The sequence below is a fragment of the Phoxinus phoxinus genome (genome assembly GCF_949152265.1).
Source record: "Phoxinus phoxinus genome assembly, chromosome: 9".
NCBI classification, from domain to species: Eukaryota; Metazoa; Chordata; class Actinopteri; order Cypriniformes; family Leuciscidae; genus Phoxinus; species Phoxinus phoxinus.
In genome coordinates, this window is record NC_136884.1 from 23,800,944 (window position 1) to 23,822,968 (window position 22,025).

The 22,025-nt window shown below is 43.1% G+C and overlaps 1 protein-coding gene across 8 annotated transcripts in view; it reads right to left on the reverse strand.

Moving 5' to 3' along the window:
- Positions 1-18,089, reverse strand: part of LOC307003884 (uncharacterized protein) — a 52,785-nt gene extending 34,696 nt beyond the window's left edge. The window contains exons 1-4 of one of the 8 annotated variants that reach the window (XM_079622753.1): positions 18,016-18,089; positions 17,213-17,318; positions 16,922-17,064; positions 5,232-6,255 (exon numbers count right to left, since the gene is read on the reverse strand). In XM_079622753.1, the coding sequence (XP_079478879.1) occupies positions 5,402-6,255; positions 16,922-17,006 (939 nt within the window). In that variant the 5' untranslated portion in view covers positions 17,007-17,064; positions 17,213-17,318; positions 18,016-18,089 and the 3' untranslated portion in view covers positions 5,232-5,401. The other 7 variants (XM_079622746.1, XM_079622752.1, XM_079622754.1 and 4 more) reach the window with 7 other exon arrangements.
- Positions 18,090-22,025: the final 3,936 nt, after the last annotated feature.

The window sequence follows — 22,025 nt, forward strand, 5'->3', positions numbered from 1 at the left end:
GCCACATAGACTTTGAGCGTGGATGGGGTTCTTCCCTTATCCAATAGCTCTTGCAAGAAGGAGAGAATCTCCGGTTCTCCACACTGAAGTGGTGACAGACCTTGATCTGAACACCATCCAGAGAACACCGACCATTTGGAAGCGTAGAGCCGTCTAGTAGACGGAGCCCTAGCTTGCTCGATCGTGTCTAACACTCCTCTTGGGAGGTTAGCGGGTACCCGTTTATGGCCCATACGTGTAGGGACCAAAGCTCGGGGTGAGGATGCAGAATCGCGCCCTTGGCCTGTGAGAGGAGGTCTCTCCTCACTGGAATCGGCCACGGGGCAGTACTTTTCAGTCGCATCAAAGCTGGGAACCAGGTCTGATTCGTCCAGTATGGAGCAACCAGTAGTACCGAGCATCCGCTCTCCTTGATACGCTCCAGCACTTGAGGCAGGAGTGAGACAGGAGGAAAAGCATAGAGCGGACGGCGGGGCCAGACTCTGGCCAGCGCGTTCGCGCTCTTCGAAAAGAATTCTGGGCAGTGAGCGTTCTCCTGGTTTGCAAACAGGTCTATTTCCGCTCTGCCGAACCTTTTCCACAGCAGACGCACTGTCTGTGTGTGTAGGGACCACTCTCCCGTAGGAACATTGTTCCGTGAGAGTCTGTCCGGGCCTACGTTCAAGTGGCCTGGCACGTGTATTGCTCTTAACGAGCGCAGGTTGTGCTGGGCCCACACCAGTATGCGTTCCGCTAACCTGAATAGGTTTCGGGACCTCAGGCCACCCTGGTGGTTTATGTAGGCTACTACCGACACGTTGTCCGAGCGGACCAGGACGTGGTGTCCTTTTATCCGGGGACAGAAACGCCTCAGCGCAAAGTCCACTGCCATCATTTCCAGGCAGTTTATGTGCGGTAGTTTGGCTCGCTCTGCCCACTGGCCAAAGAGCGGTCTGCCGTCGAGCAGTGCTCCCCAGCCTGAGGTGGACGCGTCCGTGGACACCACCTTCAGGCTCGAGGAAGTCCCCAGGCTTACACCTGACCGGTACCAGTCTGACGCTCTCCATGGTGTCAGGGCTGAAATGCATTCCTGAGTGACCTTGAGGCGATAACGACCGTGTAACCATGCTCGGCGCGGTACGCGCGTTCTCAACCAGAACTGTAGTGGGCGCATGCGCAGCAGGCCCAACTGCAGCACTGTAGAGGCTGAGGCCATGAGGCCCAGCATTTTCTGAAATCTCCTGAGCGGCACTATGTGGCCGCTGCGGAAGGATTTCGCCATTTGCAGGGTATTTCGCCTGCGCTGTGATGACAGACGTGCTGTCATAGACAGTGAGTTCAGATCCAGTCCTAAAAAGGAGATCCTTTGACTGGGAAACAGTGAACTTTTCTCCCAATTGACTCTCAGACCTAAGCACTCGAGGTGATCGAGTATTAGCGTCTTGTGGTGAGCGAGTTCTGACGACGATTGAGCTAGAATCAGCCAATCGTCCAAATAGTTCAGAATTCGAACGCCTCGGAGTCTCAGAGGTGCCAGCGCCGCGTCCATGCACACTGTAAATGTACGAGGTGCTAGGGATAGGCCGAATGGCAGGACTGTGTACTGATATGCCCGGCCCTCGAAGGCGAATCTCAAAAATCGCCTGTGACGTGACGCAATTTGTATGTGAAAATACGCGTCTTTCAGATCTATCGCCATAAACCAGTCTCCTCGGCGAATTTGCGCGAGGATTTTTCTGGTCGTGAGCATTCTGAACTTCCGCTTTGTTAGCGTTTTGTTCAGACGCCTTAGATCTAAAATGGGTCTGAGACCCCCGTCTTTCTTCGGTACCAGGAAATATCTGCTGTACAGACCCCCTTCGCTCTGAGCTTGAGATAAAGGCTCTATGGCCCCTTTGCTCAATAGCTTCGCTATTTCGGCTCGAAGTAGATGTGCTACTTCTGTTTTTACCGTGGTTTCGACTTTTCCCGTGAAACGGGGAGGGCGTCGATGAAACTGTAGCGAATAGCCTCTTTTTATAGTCTCTAGCACCCATTCTGAGACCCCGGGAAGTCTTTCCCATGCATGTGCACGTGTGACTAGGGGTTGAATGTAATCTGGGCCCTGGTCGCGAAATGGCGGCGACACGAGAGCAACCGTGTGCTGTAACATGGACGCCGTGGCGTCTGAGGCGGGGGACATGTTTAACACAGTATGCGTCCCGCGCGCGCTCGACTCTCTGAGTTGAGAGAGAGCACGCGGGGCGAGCCCAACGGGGCTCGTTATGTTTGTGAATAAACGTGGGCGCTTGGTGGCGGGCACATTTATAACACCGGGGACACTGTGTTTGTGTACTGACTGACCGTTCGTTAGTTTCGTTTTTACAGAAACCGCGGAACGTGCAGTGTGTAGTGGTTGTGGGCACTGGATAGTGGGCACGCTCACTACATGTAAAGCACAACCGGCATGAGCCGATTTTATGTGTGCAAACCCTGTGTTGAACGGGGCTGTGCTTGTGTGAATGAATGGGCACTGGGTGGGCATTGCAGTTACACACATTACACCATCGGCCTTGGCCGGAACACCAGAAATTAAACTCTTTTTTAGATTTATCTGGGTCGCCGTGAAAACGGCGTTTGTGTGCAGGCAAACGGGCTTTACGGCCGGTTTGTTGGCTGCTAAATACACTGGTACAAACACGGAACTTAGGGCTGTACAAGCGAAAACCTTTGGTGGAAGTCCGGCCGCAGCGGGACCCGAACACCGTCGTTTTCCTAGCAGGGCTAGGATGGAGCCGAGGCCTCGGGCTTGAGTGAGATCTTGGGCCGAGGACCACGCGGTGGCGGGCGGCGTCCGGCGGAGCGAGACCGTGGTCTCTCTCGGGCCTGTTGCTGCTGGGCCGGTGCGGCGGGCGCGGGGCGCTGCTGAGTTCGGGCAGGCGGCTGTTTAGGGCGGCCTGTTGCGGAACTGGAGCGCTTTGGCAGAAAATGTCTCATGGCCTGCGAAGTCTTCTGTACCTCGGCGAATCGGTCCGCGAAGTCCTTCACGGAGGATCCGAAGAGGCCAGTCGGTGAAATGGGAGCGTCGAGGAACGCAGAGCGCTCCGACTCCGCCATTTCGGAGAGAGTCAGCCACAAATGTCTCTCGGAAACAGTAGCTGAGGCCATAATCCTGCCGATGGCGTGTGCGGCGGACTTTGTAGCGCGAAGAGCGAGGTCTGTGGCGCTACGTAAGTCCGGAACACTGATCGCGCCCGGGCCTTCCTCGTCTAGCTTGCAGAGGAGGTTAGCCTGGTGGATTTGGAGCACCGCCATGGTGTGCAGCGCCGATGCAGCTTGTCCGGCGGCGGAATACACGCGGCCGTTCAGAGCTGACGAAGTGCGGCAAGCTTTAGATGGTAGGACTCCCTTAGCCCGCCGTCCAGCAGAGGGTGGGCAAAGGTGAGTCGCTACAGCCTCCTCGACCGGAGGGAGAGCGTGGTAGCCTCTGTCGCGAGCACCGTCCACTACGGAGAATGCTGGCGAAGCAGAAGTACGTACTCTGGCTGAAAATGGCGCCTTCCACGATTTCGCTACCTCTTCGTGAAGCTCAGGAAGAAAGGGTGCGTGTCTGGAGGGGGGCGCAGCGCGGTCTCCAGCGAGGAAGCGGCCATCCAGCCGGTTGAGTGCAGGTTGTTCGGGCGTCGACCACTCGAGGCCGAGGCTCGATACGGCCTGTGTGAGCAGACGCATCAGCTCTGCTTCGATGCTGATCTTCCCTCCTCGACGTTCCGGAACGGCGGGGGAGGGGAGGTCCACAGAGCTCGCCCATCCCTCGCTCTCCGAAGCGAGAAGCGAACAGCAATCGTCATCCCCCTCTGATACGGCTTGCTGGTCGTCCTCCATAACGGACAAAGCGGCGTGCTGCGGCTGTTGTCCGTCGGTGAGCGACTCAAGCGACACGTTGAGAGGAGCTAGCGGCGGTGGCGAGCTCCTCGTGGAGGGAGGTTCCGGGACCCGCTGAGCGCGGCGCTTCTTACGGCGCGGCGCTACAGGGGGCGGTTGAGCAGTCTCGGCGAAAGATGCAAGGCGAGTCCGCAGAGTCGCGATTGGCATCATGTCGCAGTGATGGCAGCCGCCATCACCGAGAGCGAGAGCTGCATGTTCCTCGCCCAAGCAGGAAACACACAGTTCGTGGTGGTCCCCGTCGATGAGCGCGGCTCGGCAGGAGCCGCAGGAAACGCGAGACATCTTTAAAAAGACACTCGTTGCTCTTTTGTGAGGAAAAAAAATGTGTGCCGCGGTAGGCGAACACACACACAAAACACACACAAAACTGAAAGGATATTCCACGCCGGAGAAGCGCAGCAGGGAACGGCGGCTGAAGGCGGCGATGACCAGCGGCTTCAGGTAAGGGCTCGTCCTGCTGAGGTGCTTGTTCCAAACGGCTGTGGCGGCTCGAATCAATCCAGCGATGCGTGCAGCTTCGTTGAATTTAAGAAAATCGGCGTGTTAGACAGCTATGCTCGTATTTATAGGCCTAGGCCACGCCTGTTTGGGCGGGAGGTGACGCAGAAGGGCGCGAAGCGTCCTCATTGGTCAGCGTCCTGGCCTCGCATAGGCTGTGCTTTTCTGGCAGAGCAGCCAATGGGTGAGCTGTATTGCTCCGCCTAGGTTGTATGCTTCAGAAAAGCGTTTTACATTATTACAAAATTAAGGATTAATTTTAGGCTTCAATCTCGACAAAGAAATATCTTTCCCGTAGCGTTCTTCGACGCAGTACGAGAGAAGTCTACGTAAGAGAACCAAAATTCTCGGGACAGCAGCATGTGTCCACATTTTTATCTTAACCGTTCTATTTCATCAGAAACGATCTGAAAACAGGGCTTTAAGTGTAAAATACCGAACTTGTCCTTTATAGCATTTTCTGGAAGTGCTTTGTGTTCTGTTGAAGGATTTCAAGAAATTTTAAACTTTAAATTTGGTTTAAAGACTACCTTTTTCACCTTTATACAAAAAGTGTCTAAATGTCTTCTCTGGATTCATTTTGTATCATTAGCTGTAAAGGAACAGAAATTGTTGTTAAAGTGATAAATGTAACTGAACTGTAAATTATTGAAACTATTCAAAACTAAGCTTAAGCATAGTGGGAAAACTGGATAGAGGACCTCATATTTAATGTAGTTTAGTTTTGTAGCAGTTTACCTCAACCTCACACAAGGCACCGGTTGTGTAGGTGTTCTCACACGTGTGACCAAAATATGTACATCGTTGTAAATTTCCGCCAAATTTAAAGTAAATACATTGTCATTTAAAGCATTTATTTGCAGAAAATAACTGGTCAAAAAAGAAAGAAAAGAAAATCTAAATCTTTTCAGGTGCATCTGTAAAAGTGATGAGAAAATATTTTTTTACAGAGCAATTTTAAAAAAAATCACTTGCACATTGACTCTGTAGGAAGAATTTAATTTTGTAAACCTCTTGCCACACTGAGGAACATTGCAAATTCTTTCTCAGAATGAGTTTGTAAATGCCGTTTCAGGTCTCTTTGATAGGTGAAACTCTTTTCACACTGAAGACACATGTAAGGCTTCTCTCCAGTGTGAAGCCTCATATGAATGTTAAGGTTTCCTTTTTGAGTGAAACTTATTCCACACTGTTGACAGGTGAAAGGGCTCTCTCTAGTGTGAACTCTCATGTGGACTTGAAGGTTTCCTTTCCGACTGAAACTTTTTCCACACTGTTGGCAGGAGAAAGGGTTCTCTCCTGTGTGAATTCTAATGTGAGCATTAAGGTTCCCATGTTGATCAAAACTCTTTCCACATTGAGGGCATGTGAAAGGCTTCTCTCCAGTGTGAATTCTCACGTGGGCATTAAGAGTTGGTCTATGTTTAAAACTCCTTCCACATTGAGGGCACGTGTAAGGCTTCACTCCCGTATGAATTCTCATGTGGCTTTCAAGGCTTCCTTTTCTGTTGAAACTTCTTTCACACTGATTGCAGGTAAAAGGCTGCTCCCCAGTGTGAACTCTTATGTGGTAATTAAGGTTTTCTTTTCTTTTGAAACATTTTCCACACTGTTGGCAGGTAAAAGCGCTATCTTCATTGTGAATTCTCATGTGAACTTTAAGCTTCCCGTGTTGTCTGAAACTTTTTCCACACTGAAAGCAGGTGAAATGACTTGTAGTTCCTGCCTTTTGAGTTCTTTTATGTGAGCAACTATAAGTTTTTGTTCCAGTTATGAAGTCATGTTTTTCATACTGATTTTTCTCTTCCTTTTCATTCAGTTCTTGACTCTCCTCTTTCAGTAAAATCAGGTCTAAATTGAAAAGAGAAACATACAAAGTTAACCCCAGTTTAATGGCACAAATCAACAGACATTAAAACAAGAGATGTAAAGCATCAAAACAAACAACAGTAGATCCTATACCCAGTAAGGGTGTCACTTAAAGGGTTTGTTTAAAATCGAAATCGACCGAAATTAAGTCACAATCTCGAACTTCGAATTAAAAAATGGAATCATCGATGCTGCCACGCCCCCATGTCATGTTCAGTCGGCTTGTCAAGTGTTGCGAGTCAACCTCCTCTAAAGGGGCCCGCTTATTTAAGTTAGGTAGTTAGTATACGCAGGTGTATTTTCACAATGATGAATTACTGCGTTTGTGCTGGGTGCAAAAACACTGTTAAAACCGGTCACAGAGTCCACTGTGTTCCGTGCCTGGGTCCACTTTGTTCGGACCAAACGTGCTGCTTCGGTATCCAAGACTTCGGTCATTTGCAGCGCCCATTTCACTGAGAAGGACTACGCGGTTGGAGATCTCATGAGTTATAAAATGGGATTTAAAACCCGAGTGAGACTGGTAGTTGATGCGGTGCCTACGGTGTATGCTACTGTAGTAGAAGCAGTTGATCGCACCCACGCATCTCTCTCTCTCTCTCACACACACACACACACACACACACACACACACACACACACACACCAACCAACATATTCCAGCACTGCAATCTTGACATCGCAGCCTGTTCATTATAGCCACGGAGCTTCAGAGCTAAGGCGGAGCTACAGATTAGGTGTCCCTAAATAACCCGCGTATCTAACAGTAGTTCCGCATTAATTAATTTGCCGTGTATTCTCCGTGTATATTCATGCACCGTGACGCCCGTACCGTTTCGGTTCAATACGAATACATTTACCGTTCCACCTCTAAGTTATGCCTATATTACCAGACACCTGACCAACTCTCCACTGGTTCTCTTCACACCAGATATTTTCTTCGATAGGAATTTTTTTAATTTCTGTTTGGCTCCTCATCTGTCTCACGCCTGGGACGCTCAAAATGGTAAGGCTGTGGGCCATCGTAGGTTTGAGGGGGATTTTGGATCTCCTCAGACTCAAAACTCTCCATACTTGAATAGAACTTTGTTGGCACGTCTCCCTCCTCTGACGTCACAGCTCAGCTGTGTTTTAAAAATACGATCTTGACAGAAATGGCTATAAAGCTCATTGTAGGGCAGTTACAGTAATCATTTTAATGATAATTACATTTTCACTCAAACATCTAAACCTTATTTAATATATCTAAAAAAAAAAATGTAACCTGACATACACACTTTGCTTAGTCTGCAGTCTGAATTCATTTTACCTCAGAGCGTCCGTTAACTGTATGAGATTATCACCTGAAAATCCAATAACCTCAGCAATTTTCATTCAACCAGCTGATTTCTGTAAATGAATCTTGGCATTTGTAATGAACCATGGTAGACTGTGTCAAGTGTGTGCAGCGTGGTAGAGGCAGCATGCATATAAATAATATCCCCATAGTCAAAGACTATGAGATGGGATGAGAATCAGTGCCTCCAAATCCGAGGCCATGGTCCTCAGTCGGAAAAGGGTGGCTCGCCCACTTCAGGTTGGTGGTTCAGTTCCTGCCTCAAGTGGAGGAGTTCAAGTATCTTGGGTTCTTGTTCACGAGTGAGGGAAGGATGGAACGGGAGATTGACAAACGGATCGGTGCAGCTTCTGCAGTAATGCGGTCGATGTACCGGTCTGTCGTGGTGAAGAAAGATCTACGTTCCTACTCTCACCTATGGTCATGGGCTTTGGGTCATGACCGAAAGGACAAGATCCCGGATACAGGCGGCCAGAGTAAAACACAGGAAACAAAACAAAGTATCCTAGCAACAAAGAACCACGCTTAAATCTACTGAGAAAAGTAAACACTCACAGACTGATGCTCTCTCCTGCTGTTCGATAGCTTCTTCTGGTTTGATTTGGTACCGAGAACCATGGATTTTCACACTAGTCACCAGAGCTTCAGGCACAAGAGCAGGCACCAAAGCTTCAGGCATCAGACAACACACCAGTGCAGAAAGTAAGACAGCCCGCCCAGAGAAGGAAGAGGTCCCACAACCTCTGACTTTGAGGAGAGACTGCTCACAGCATTGGAGGCTGTGAGCAACAGACCGGGACCTGTCCCCAGCCCTTCTCCTCCTCCCCCTCCGCCTCCTCCTGAGGATAGTGATAGCTGTTTTTTAAAAGCCTGCAGGAAGACTTTAGAACCCTGTCTTTAAGAACAAGGCATGATCTCAAGTTTGAGATGCACCGCCTGGTGTATGAGGCAAGGTGTCGTGAGGTTGACCCTTGGACTGAGAGGAACGGGGTGTAGCTGACAACACTGTGAGGGGTGTTCATAAGCTTGTTACCCTCGCAGTGCTGTCAGCTGCCCCTGTTCTCTCTCCCTCACAATCATGCACACACACACAGTATCATTCACACAGGAACTGCAGTGAGGAATGGGGTGAGGAACCAAAGTGCAGTGAGGAACCACGTTCACGTCTGTCTGTTTAATGCATAGCTGGAGCCAGCGGACTTGTTCAACATGTTGATGTTACAGGCCCTGTTGGGACCAACTTTTTGTTAGCTCGTTCAAGAGTAAATGTTTTGTCACTATGCAAGCATTCTCATCAACTAACTTATTAAAAAAAGTTACGTTGTATGAATTCTTCCGTGCGGAGTTGTTGCTGCCCACTCGGGTTACTGCCTGTAGGCCAGCAACTTCCCTGTCTGCAGCTGGTGGTGGTCCTGCACGTCTAGCAGTTGCCCTGGTTGGCGTCTTGGAGGTCCTCCTCAGGAAATTATGCAGGACACAGGTAGCCTTCACACAGGCATCCACATTTTGCACCCCAATGAGTTCTGTACATACGCCACTGAGATGTGAGAATACCAAAAGTATTCTCAACAATCAGCCTTGCATGACAGCCTGAAGTTAAATACTCTGGGCCTGCCAGAGTGGTTGGAGCTAGGAAAAGGCCGCATGAGGTTGGGACGCAGTGGGAAGGCCTCATCAGCAACAAAAAACATGTGGCTGCGGTCCTAGATGCTCAGCTCCCGGCAGCAGAGCATCCTGTGGCAGGCCAAGAGTCCCGTCCAGTAGTGCCTAGCCGAAGGTGGAGTTGGCCAGGACACCGCAGTCACTCGTCCTCCCGTAGCTGCCCACATCCACTACCCGAAAGCAATATTGGGCATCTACCACTGCCAGAAGCACAACTGAATAAGTCCCCTTATAATTAAAATACATGGACCCTGAATTGTCAGGAGACTTAATAACCACATGTTTCCCATCAATGGATCCAAGACAGTTTGGGAAAGCCCAGCGCTGGTAAAACCCCTTTGCAATGCTCAGCCAATCCTCCGTGGTGGGCACTGGCATGTACTCCTTCACCATGGAGTCCCAAATGGCCCTGCAGACCTGGGGGACAATGTTGGCCATAGTGCTCACTCCCATATGATAGCTGGCAGCAATAGTGCGATAGGAGTCCCCTGTGGACAAGATAGGACAAGATTTGCCACAGGCAAATAGCCAGACGCTTAGCAGGACATATTGCACTGCGGTAATTGGTGCTAGCAGAGCCCGTCTACAGAGAGCCTGCCCACTCCCTATTAAGTCCTATTGTACCGAATTTTTGGTTGTAGTTCCACCAGAGTTCCACTGGGGGCGATCGCCCGAGTGCAAAATGAATGGTAGTCTATGGGGCTAGACGGCTAAATTTGTCTTTCACCCGATTGCCATTGAGAAATCTCAGATTTGATTGTAGGTTTGGCAAGTTCAACATGGGTTATAGGTCGAAAGTTGAATGAACGAGTACTTATGTTCTTTCGATTTCTTACGGGTTGAGTTGTTGTTGCTCATAACACGCTAGCATTCTGCTAATGAACGCTGATTGGTCAGTGAATGACTGGTTACGACCAGAGATACCGCTTGATGGCATCATGGCATCCGAAGCGGGAACAGAATGTCTTCTAGCAGAAACTCTTCTAGCACGTGTGTTTACCTGTGTCCACTGTGCTGGCGATGCCTCGAGAGAAAAGAAAGTGCAGAGCGCGAAAACACCAAAGTGACTGAAGGATTGCCGTAAAGCAGTAACTCTGGTCGCACGATGTGTATGACGTCATTGACATTTTGAAAGACTTTTTAAAGCAAATAAGTGACTCTAAAAAATCTAACACCCAGCAATGTGCAATTTCTTTGCATCTCCTTTCGAATACAACATTCAAATTACTAGACAAAAAATTATATCCTGAGAAAAGTGGATTTTGAGGGGTATAGCTCCATAGACCTCCATTCATTCTGCACTCGTCCTGTGAGCGCCCTCATGTGGAATCATAGGGGAACTGCAACCAGTCAGAAGCCGGAAGTGTAGCGAGAGTGAACCTTCTCCCCTTATTAGACATTCTCTGGTGCTAGTCATCATAATGAGCGGCCCCACTTTTGACAACACGCTATCATACTGCTTCGTGTCCAGTCTGAAGTTCCGCTGGAACCTCTCGTCAACACGCCGCAGCTGCTGCACCAGCCGGTGATACTCTCCGAATTGATAACGGTCATGGAGGGTGTCATGAACCCAAAATCTCAGAGTCCGACGTCTTCTCCGCAAATACAATAACAGGGTGTCCGCGGGGTTTTATTAAAAGTATCAACTTTTAATACTTTCTTAAAAAGTATTAAAAGTTGATAAATCCATTTTGGGAAAATTAAGGCCCTTAAAAGGTATTAAAAAGTCTTAATCCTGATTTTATGAGGTATTCAATTTTGTTCAAGCTTTGTCCAAAGAGTTTGACTCCAAAAAGTATGCTTGAATATATTTATTTTCCTCCCCATTACTAATAAAAAACAACGGCGTAGTCGGTCAGTGAGATCAGATCGCTGCATACAGGTGACGGCACGTATTTTGCGAAACGCACGGTTAGGTGATGTTAAATAAAAAAATTAAAACTATTAGGTGATGTGTTGTCGTCCTCTACATGGCACAAACTACAACCGTTTATTAAGTTAAAGGTTTGTTGCTGATTAGAACTTGAAGTGGCGATGAGGTCTTAAAATATTTTGAGAAGGTCTTCAAAAAGTCTTAAAAAGGTATTGAAATTAACTTCAGGATTCCTGCATATACCCTGAATAAAGCAGCACCAAACACAACAACGTTGTTGTAAAATAGATTTTAGTTCGGCATTTAATACCATCATTCCACAGCAGTTAATACAGAAACTGGACCGGCTTGGCCTAAACAACTCTTTGTGCAACTGGTTGTTGGACTTTCTTACCGGAAGACCACAGGAAGTTCGGGTCGGTAACAACTCGTCCAGTACCATCACATTGAACACAGGGGCTCCCCAAGGATGTGTTCTCAGCCCCCCTGCTTTTCACTCTGCTAACCCATGACTGTTCACCAATGAACAGCACAAATCACTTCATAAAGTTTGCGGACGATACAACTGTGGTGGCCAGGTGGTGCAGCGAAAACAATCTCTCTCTAAACGTAGAGAAAACAAAGGAGATTGTTGTGGACTTTCGGAGAGCTCACACCCAGCACCAAGTTCCTGGGTGTGCACATAACAAGAGGACCTCTTCTGGTCTACCAACACTGCACTTTAGGGGCTATTATAGGAAAGCACAACCTGTCTTTTCACTGTTATGCAGATGATTTGCAAATTTATTTGCCTCTGAAACTGAATGACAGTGTTGCACTAGACTTCCTACTTGGCTGTATTAATGATATTAAGTTGTGGCTGTCACAAAACTTTCTTAATTTAAATTTAAGCTAAAACGGAGTGTATCTTCAGTAATTTAGGCACCCCAAACGGTCCAGCTGTTAAGTTTGGGTGCCTTGGCGTCATACCTTAAGCCAGCTGTCAGAAATTTGGGGGTTACTTTTGATTGCATAAAAAATAAAAACTGTCTTGTTTCACCAACTAGATTACACAGTCCAGTATATATTTAAAAGTCTATACAGACATCTAGTGGATACAGTATAGTATTAAAGATGGTTCTATTTTTATTTCCTTAACATGTACAAGGACAAAAATACTTAATAGTGTATACACAATATTTGAAAAAAAAGGGAAAAAAAAATTGTACACCATCTACATATTAGTCTACTTAAATACATGTTGGTCAAGGCTGTGATCTTTCTTAATTTCCAAGTGTGCTACACAAGTGCTGAAAGGTGAAGCCAAAATGTCTTGACGTCGCACAACATCAGGAGTTTATTTAAATAACATTTGCCTGATGGCTTATGCTACCGCCACCCAGACGTCAAGGTCACTTCCGTGATTTGGGAAAAGCACGTAAAAGTCCTGACAGAAAGCGATGCATTAAGGATGTAGTGTAACGACGCCCAGTTTCAGGAATGCACTAATATTTTGTTTGTAGTACCAGTCTGCAACAATTATTAGTTAAAATTAAGTTGTCAAAACTTCAGAAAAAATACTAATTTTTTGGGGATATACCAAGAAACTTTTACCGGGTGATTGCCTGGTGTCGCTTTCTGCCAGGACCTCGAAGTCCTGGTTAGCGGTAGCATAAGCCATCTGGCAAGTGTTATTTAAATAAACTGATGTACTTTTAAAACAAGGCATTGGAAAGTTTGTGAGTACAGAACCTATTTGTACTACTGTAGAAGTTTGGTACCATTCCAGGCATTGTTAGTGGGGTAATTTAAGAGATACAATCTTGGATCCGTTAGCGCCTGCACTAAGCAATTCGGCTGATGTCTCTAAATAAGCTCTAACTTTAATAATGTTCGACCAAGGGAAAAAGAGCTTCTGTGACTGGGGGTGTGTTTGGCTCGTGGTCATGGTGCAAAGGACCCTAAGTTGAAATCACTCCAAACCATCCCTTTAAATTGAATGTTAAGTCCTTTGATAAAGAAAGCATTTTCATAGCTGAAAGGCATGGTTTGTGCTATACAACCATGTTGTTTCCTTTTTCCTCTTTGAAAACAAAATAACTGTGAAATTTCCAGACATGAAAACGAATGGGAAGCATCGTAATTAATAATTTAGCCATCTCTCAACCTGCACCTGAGGAGAATGATTGTAAATGTGTTTTTTGTGCATGCACCAGCTCACGTGATTCTTGACTGGCAACAGAACCAGGAACTATAATCAAGCCACAAGAAGCGTTCTTCATATAGCGTTATTATGTCAAAATACCAATTTATTTAGTTTTAAGTATCTATCCAGATAGTATTCCGTTTTTTTTATGTAACTGTAATGCTGTTACATGTATTCCGTTACTCCCCAACCCTGCATCTGACTAATGTATAGCTCAATTCAATGAATATTTTCTGCTATATATTTAGTTTTATTATTATGTTACCATGATAATAACTTTTTGGATTTTGAGGCTCTGAATACTGTTATCTTCCATGTGCACTGTACAAAAATTAACAGGGTCCCCGCGGATCCTTAAAAAGTCTTAAATTCGATTTTTAAAATTTAAGGCCATAAAAAGTCTTAAAGTCCTATTTTTACTTATGAAAAGTCTTATTTTTACCTATGAAAGGTCTTAAATTTTAGATGACACTTTGACTTAGACATATCTAAATACTTTCCAAATGAAAACGATCTAATTAGCGTACATATAATTTTTTATTATTCTATCTTTGTGGATTTGCTTGTTCACGTGACAATTCGCGTCATTTACGGCAGCGTATTAGCCTGCGTCTGTCTCCTGCACGCGAGAGGAGAGGATAAGAGAACGAATAAATGTCAGTTCAATTTTAAGTTCATTCTTTGTGCTTAGGATTGTCTATGAACTATGATGATATTGTAATCATTGTTTAAACTACGTACGAGGCACTGCGAGTGCGAGCTGACCGCATTTGTCTCTCATTGCTTTCACTGCGTGATGTGTCAGTGCAGTTATAGGTATGTCCCCATGAGTTTTTGTCTTATTATATTTATATCATATTATGTTGTTATATTAGAATATCACGAGCAAGAGTGCCGTTTTCCTGTGCACAAATGTGCTATTTATTTTATACAACAGTTAAATTAACAATAAAGTTAACATTGTGCGTTACTTTTTATATTGTCAATATTGTTTGTTTCCCCCTTTATTTCGCCGACGAGAATTTCATAATGAAACTATAGTCCAACAGACAGCGATTTTTTTTTTTTTTTACTGAAATCCACGTTTTGAACGAATCATTTGATTCAATGAATGTATCAGCCGTATGAACAAATCTGTTGAATAAATGACTCCAACAACTCACTTATTAAGACAGTGACTTACTGCCTCCTACTGGCGGGTTTAGTTGCATATTTAAAGTACCCTTTAATTAAAATGTTAAAATTATAAATAATTTCATATTTAAATATTGAATAGCTTTATTTATGCAATTGCAAATTAAGTGTAAATATAGTAATGCCAGTTCGGATGCCGCTTCTGTGTCACCTCTGCACTGCAAGGATGGTTTTTTATTTAATTATTTAATTTGACAGTGGTACGGTCTTATTCTAATAGAATTTAATTTGAATGTTAGAATTTGACATAAAAGGTGATGCATACTTCTAAATACAGTGGTGGGCCGTCAGGGCCAGCAAGGCCTTCTCTGCTGGCCTAAACATTATCAGAATCACTGACTTGAACTTTAATATATAGGTTTTATGAATGAGTATTACATGATTCCCAATAGTCCATTCTCGTAATGTCATAGCTTTTCTCTTGGTTGCGCTGCTTCCAGTAGTGTATGTTTATTTTAGCGCTTTTATCCAATCATATTTCAGCCATCATGTGTTGTCAGGGTCAAATATATCTGCCTCGAGGCCTTCAGAATCGATAGTGCGGGCGCCTGTAGCTTACAATGAATGGCAATGAAACTGTTGCTTTAACCAATCAGACAATCAGTCAGATTTAATAAGCCAATCAGATTTCGAGTTGACTGCACCGGGGCCATCTAGCAGGCATACAATAACGTAAGCATTTTCACGTCCTTTGATTGGATGGTCAGAGCGTGTACTATTATTACTGGTAGTCAGAGCTAGCTAACCGCGTCAGTAGCGAACTGTGTAAACTAAAATATATTCCTGTAGATTTAATAGTTTTTCAACCCACAAATTAATGTTTCTTTCCTTCCTCGACCACCAGCAGGTTCAAACCTACCGGAAAAAATCCCTTATTCAGCTTTACTCAGCTTACGCAGAGTCACGGAACTATATCGATCTGTCCCGGTAAAAACAGAACTGACTGCAATGTAAAGTTATGCCAGGGCTGATTTTGAAGGCAAAAGTCCCGCTGATCTCATTGATATCGTTCAAAAATCTGTGTGAGAGCTTGTGTCGGCTGTAACGTTACACATCATCATGTTTTGCGGTGTTTTCCCGGTTTACTGCTTCTGTCGAGCAGACACTCGCAGCACTAAAGCGAATTAAAACTTATGCCAGAAATACGTCGGGACGGACTCGACTTTCAGCACTTTATAGCCTCGATGGCGATAGAAAAGGTTGTTGGGACTGAAACGCACAGACAACCTGTACAACCAAGTAATTCAAGTCTTTTTGAGGAAAGAAATTAGAATGGATTTTGTATTAAAGAAATAGGCAGTAGTTTTGGTGAGTATAATGCATTTTTTGCCCCCGTTTTTGTCCGTGCATAATATTTTCTTCCTAATTTTTCTTGTAAATTTATGATCGAAGCAACTTCTTTTTTCAAACATTAATACTATTGTAACCATTGAAGGACAAGACAAGGGAGTTTCCTTTTCTGAATTTATAATCAGAACGCAAGAACCACTGTAGCCAGCCGAACGCACTCGCTCGTTTCTCTCTACCCAGCCTTTCCCGAACTCCCCGCATTAACCCTATAACTGCCGGTGCAAAATAAAAACAGGAATTTCACTGTTTTTCGTTATTAATTCAGGTTGGACATCACTGAAGGCCTAGGTGTGAAATGCACGGCCCGCCACTGTCTAAATACGTTTAGAAATAATTTCCATATTTAGGTGAAAATGCCCCTGTAAATCAATTTAAGGTGGCAAATATTGCCCCTTAATACAATTTTTTATTTCAGTCACTACTGTGAACTGACCACTGCATAGATAGAATATGTTAAATATGAATATCTTCGTGAGTCTGCTGTCAACAGCAGGCCTAAACCAGCCAGGGTACCAGTACAAAATCAGTAAAATATCATTTAATTATTATCAACAAAACTCGAGATATATTTTTGTTAATATTGCACACCCCTAATGTACGGTGGTATTAATTTTGATTTCTTCAGGTCTTAAAAAGCCTTTAATTTGACTTTTAAAAAATGTGCAGATACCCTGATTAATGAATAGTTTTCAATTTAGTAGTTTTCAATTATTGTGTTTAGCACAAAATAATTGTTTAAGCTACTTCTGTATTGTTTTTCCTCATTTAATGCGTGACTTGTCAATAATGAATGTCCAACATGCAGTAGCGTACCGTGGGGTTTCAGTCAGGGCCTTCAGTAATGAAGGTGGCATTAATATTTGTCTGGTCATGTGATCTCAACATGTCTGTCCAGTGTCCACATGAGGGACCCGCTCCAGGTCAAATAAAACCACTTTAATAAGGGCACTGATGTGACATTTAAAAAAAAATATCATTCATTTCTGTAGAGCTAGACATTTTAATAATGATCAAATGACTGAATTCAGCTTTTAAGAATGAAACCAACCTGTTTGTTCGTCAGTATCTTCATGTTTCACTCTGAATGTTTCTTCAATCTTCATGTCTTCACTTTCCACTTTAATAATAGCCATCTTTATAATCGTATGTCATGTGGATCTCAGTTGCTTCACCGGGAGTTTTTCTGTGTGTCTGAAGAGAGATGAGGAGAATTAAGAAAAAACAAGACACTATAGTTAGTGAACGCACGCACGCACGCGCACACACACACACACACACACACGTCTGTCTATTTAAGCCCAAAATATACTTAACTTATACACGTACGCTATATACTCACTACTCCTAATGTGCACTAACTTGGGTGGGTTAAATGCAGAGGACAAATTCCAAGTATGGGTTACCATACTGAGCCTTCACATGTCACTTTCTTTTCTTTTTCACACCTGTTAATAGCAGAAACTCAAATATCATTTGCAAAACTGATCCAGTCTCAGTGCTTTGCTAACATTCTTTACGTGTTTTGTTGCTCTTAAACTTGCACTAAAATTGTAATTTAAGTAGCCTAATAAATCAGTCTGTTGACATTTTTAAGATAAAATTGATTTGGTTCTTGGTTTGGTGGCTATTTACATTTCGTTTTTTACATATTTTTAAACAGTATTACTTGAATTGGTAAAGGACACGAATGTGTATATCAGGCCATTAATCCACAATAATTATTATTGCTTGTTTTGGAGTCCTCATGCCACCCTATAAAATAAAATTCTGTCACTGCATTCATGAAAACATTTGGAGTTGGTCTGGAAAAATTGTCATTACAGGGGTTTCTCTCTCACGGTTTCGTGTGAGTGAATCATTATGCAAATCATTCGACTCAAAAGCGCAGTTTTCTTCTTCCATCAACTTGTCAGTCAGTGACCGAACTCGTGTTTGAGAAACTGATTCACCATAGGCTACAGAGAGCGAAACGAGACGCGTTTTAAATCCCATAAAAAATCGTTCCTTAATGTTAAATAAAAGGGCAATAAACCCTTACAGTTACATTCATTACAGATTCATTCATTTTTCATCGCTTGTAAAAACGATTACATTTACTAAACCGTTTCAAGCGATTTAAACGTTAAATTGTTAAAAACAAACCTTTCTTCAGCCGAATCACGGACGCAGCCTCATGACGTCACATCGCCACACCAAAATAAAAGTCCTATTCACACGCTAAAATCTCAAGTGCATAGATATTTATTTACAAAAAAAAACACACAAAACAAATATTATATATATAAATTATATGTCATATTTGGGCAGTGCATACTTTTTTGTTCTATGCATTTTCTAGTGCCAGAGGGGGAAAAACACTTAGGTTATACAATAAACAAGGTTTGTGAATAAAATTAAACCAAACAGATTACTCCCAAAAAAAAAAAAAAAATGCAAATAATATGCAACAATCAATGGGGAATATTTTGGGTTGTTATTCTTTAACTTTGTAATCACACAAATATATTTCAACATTATAAACTATATTTTTTATGTGAAATACATTACATAGCATGTTATGTGACAGGCTGGTGGTCGGAGAACTAAATTCGGAACAAGGCGGCTACACAACACGGATGATCAGGCGTTGTATGGGATGTTTCATATAAAGATTTAAACATGAAAGACAAGGCATGGGAGGCAATTTCATTGGCTGTTGGTGTGGATGACAAGTTAGTTTATAATGTTTGTGATAAAGTTTCACATAGGCCTAAGATAAGTATGTTTAAATGTTTTACCACTTGCTTGAGTATCTTAATCGAAATGAGTTATTGTACATCGTGTCCTACACATCTCACAGCTTAACAGGAAGGCTGATGTGCGGTATATGTACCAGGAGAACCTGGTTCGGCTGGACAAGCACCTTGAGGTCAGCCATTCAGCTCACACTGTCACACTCTCTTGCTGCGTCTCAATTCGCCTACTTATACTACGCCCTAAAGTATGTACCGGTACTCTTTTTGTGAAGATAAAGTGCATACTTTTGAGTGTGTAGCAGAAGAGTAGACAAGCTTTGGGACATACAATTGCGTCTTTAACTGTTGCTAACTGCCGCATCCTGTCACAGTAAACTGGCCTGTCAAAAGATAAAATGCTCCACATTTAATTTAATGTAGCCAAGTCAATAGAGGGTGCTGCTGAGGGTATTTATAGAGGTTGTAGTTTCCCTTTAAATATGCCACTTCCTATGAATGGAATGGTTGCAGTGCCTGAATTGTTTGGCATGGTCGCTGGAAGAACAAGCTCTGTTGATTTGTTGTAGACGTGTGGTCTAAATGTCCTTATGCTGACAAGGTTTGGCTGGATGAGTGGTGGACACTGAGTTACCATTACAGCATACTGCACTTGAATTATTATATAGCATAATAACACTTCGACTTGGCGCAGTAATATTTCACTCGTGAAAAAATCCTCTCACCGGCCTCCGCTCACTCTCCCAGAAGATATTACTGCGGCAAGTCGAAGTGCTCCCAAGCATTTGCTATGGTATTCCGCCATACAATATAGTTATCCACTTTACACGCTTAAAAAAGCACAACGTTTTGTTTTGCGTCACCGTCCTAGGTCGAATTACACTACTCGAGTAACTGTATTTAAATAGGGAAAACGTGGAGGTGTTTGGTAGCTTCTCTGCTTGGCCCCTATTGAATGAACTGTGCTATCAAAGTTTCGCGGCGCGCCAGAGCGATTAAGTGCACGCACTGAGACGAGAGAGGTATGTATCAACTCGTCTTAGTTAAGGGAATAACATAGTTTAATATGAAAAAACGGTAGAGTATCCCTTTAAAGGCCCTCACGTTGGCTATGTCAAGCTGGAAGAGTTATGGATAGATACTAACCGCTGTTGTACTTCCTGTGGCTTCTGAAATCAGCCAAAAGAGTTCGAGTGGTCCTGCGCAACTAATCACTGTTTTCCCTGCCTTTAGTTTTGTCTTTTAAATAGTTTATGGGTTGGAGATTTATCATATTTTCGTTTGTTTGTAGGCCCAGAAACTAATCAGCTGTAATTATTTTTGTTATGGTTTATTTTGTGAACTAAAGCTGGGTCATTACCTACAGCTCTCAATATTGTAACTAGGGGGAAGATATTCACGTTGAGTCATACAAGTGTGGTGTGGAAAGAGCTTTTGTGTATTTGTGCATTTAGTGTGCTGTGTAAGAAATTTGTAATTTATTTTTTTGGGGATTTTGTATTTATTTATTTTGTGTGTATTTTCTTTTTCTTAACAGTGTTGTTACCCCCCATAGTTGCTCATACTATCACTGTAACGAGTAAATTGAGCCAGCTGTTGAGTGAAATCAACTGAGACCAGACTCCAATATTTGGTATTTAATAAAAGTGATTCTTTGATTGTAGAGTAATTCTTGCCTTAAGTTTATTAATTTATTTGGATAGCCGAGCGGGAAACCCTCTAGTCATTTGGGATCTCCTACCCAAGTAAAATTGGAGTGGCGTAGTCAAAAGCAGTTAAAAAGTACCTCTATATCCCCATCACATTAATTTAATTCCCTACCGTATCAGAGAGAAATGCAGAAGCACGTTGATCTGCAGTCGCGGGTCTTTTATGTGAAGACTCCTCATTTTCATGCTTAATGATGGATTTAAAAGTTAATGGGCAAACGGATCTTTATAAAAGTCCACATTGTTCTTGCAATAAATATAACTCGGATAACATGAAATAAAAAATATTTTTTACAAGATTAAATTTTTATCTAAACCTCTCACCAACAGTCGCACATATCTGCCATGTTTTGTCATTTTTTTAACACGTTTTTGTAGTTCCTCCAAAGTGCAATGTGTTGTGGGCAACATGAGCCTTTATAGTTATTTTAATCTTACATACTGTTTAGGTGAGATTAAAGGGTAACTAAACCCTTGGCCTGACTACACCCACTGGCAATATTTAAAAAATGCTGGAAGGTGCTGGAATGGTGACGGATTAATTGACAGTTGATGTCAGACTCGCTAAAATGGAGGCTGCGTTCGAAACCGCATACTCAATGAGTAGGTACTTAATTTCAATAAGTATTTACTTAACGAGCGCTAAAAGAATAGGTACTTTATAGCCAAATCTCGTTAAGTATGAATGCGAACCGGACATCTGCCATGTTGACATTATCATGTGACCTACAACGCGTTATCACAAGACACGTTTAATTCATCTATCTGTAAATATCTTGATATTGATTAAACTTCCTCATTTTATGGTCTTTTTAAAGAAACTGCTGCCCATTTATTTTGTGAATACATTTAGGGTTTTTAAGTTTTATTTAACCCAACTTATGTGACCCACCGTTTACATTTTACCGATATTATTTATATTATTAAGAAAACCCAAAATGATCATCTCTTGAATCAACCCGATCTCACCAAATGCGTCTATATAGCACGCAGTGTGTTTATCGTGTAATATATACGCGAAAATGAGTTTTTACGTGCATAGTATACGCATGGATAGCACATGGTTGGGTTTAGGGTGGGGTAGGGTGCGTGTGTATTATACGCTTGGGTAGGATTAGTGGTGTGGGGTGCGTGTGTATATCACGAAATTAAGTGCGTATCATATGCACGCGCAAAACTGCGTATCATATCCACGTAAAAACTCATTTTCGCGTATAAATTGCACGATAAACACACTGCGTGCTATAGAGACGCATTTGCGTGAGAACAGGCTGCTTGAATATGTTGTTAATTTCTTTATTTTATATCCAAACATTTTCATCCACAAGCAAAAGTGGCTTACTGCTGTTTTCCTCTTTTTCTGTCGTTTCATCCCTCAGACCTCTAAGTAACAAAAAAAAATATTTTTTTAATAATAATGAATTATTTAAGAAAATATATATTAAGATATTCAACCTTTTTCCTGTATATAAAATCTGATATTATGTATGCAAACCCATGACTTTATAGATTGTATATGTATCATTAATATTAAAAATCAATATTACCCCAGAATGAATTGCATTGCTATCCCACCCCAAAACAGACAATAATAACAACGACAAATACTGACCAATACTTAATTGTATTACTTTTTACTGAAAATTATATAATTCAATAAAACAAACAAAATGTAATGTATGTCAAATGACATAGCTATGCATGGATACAC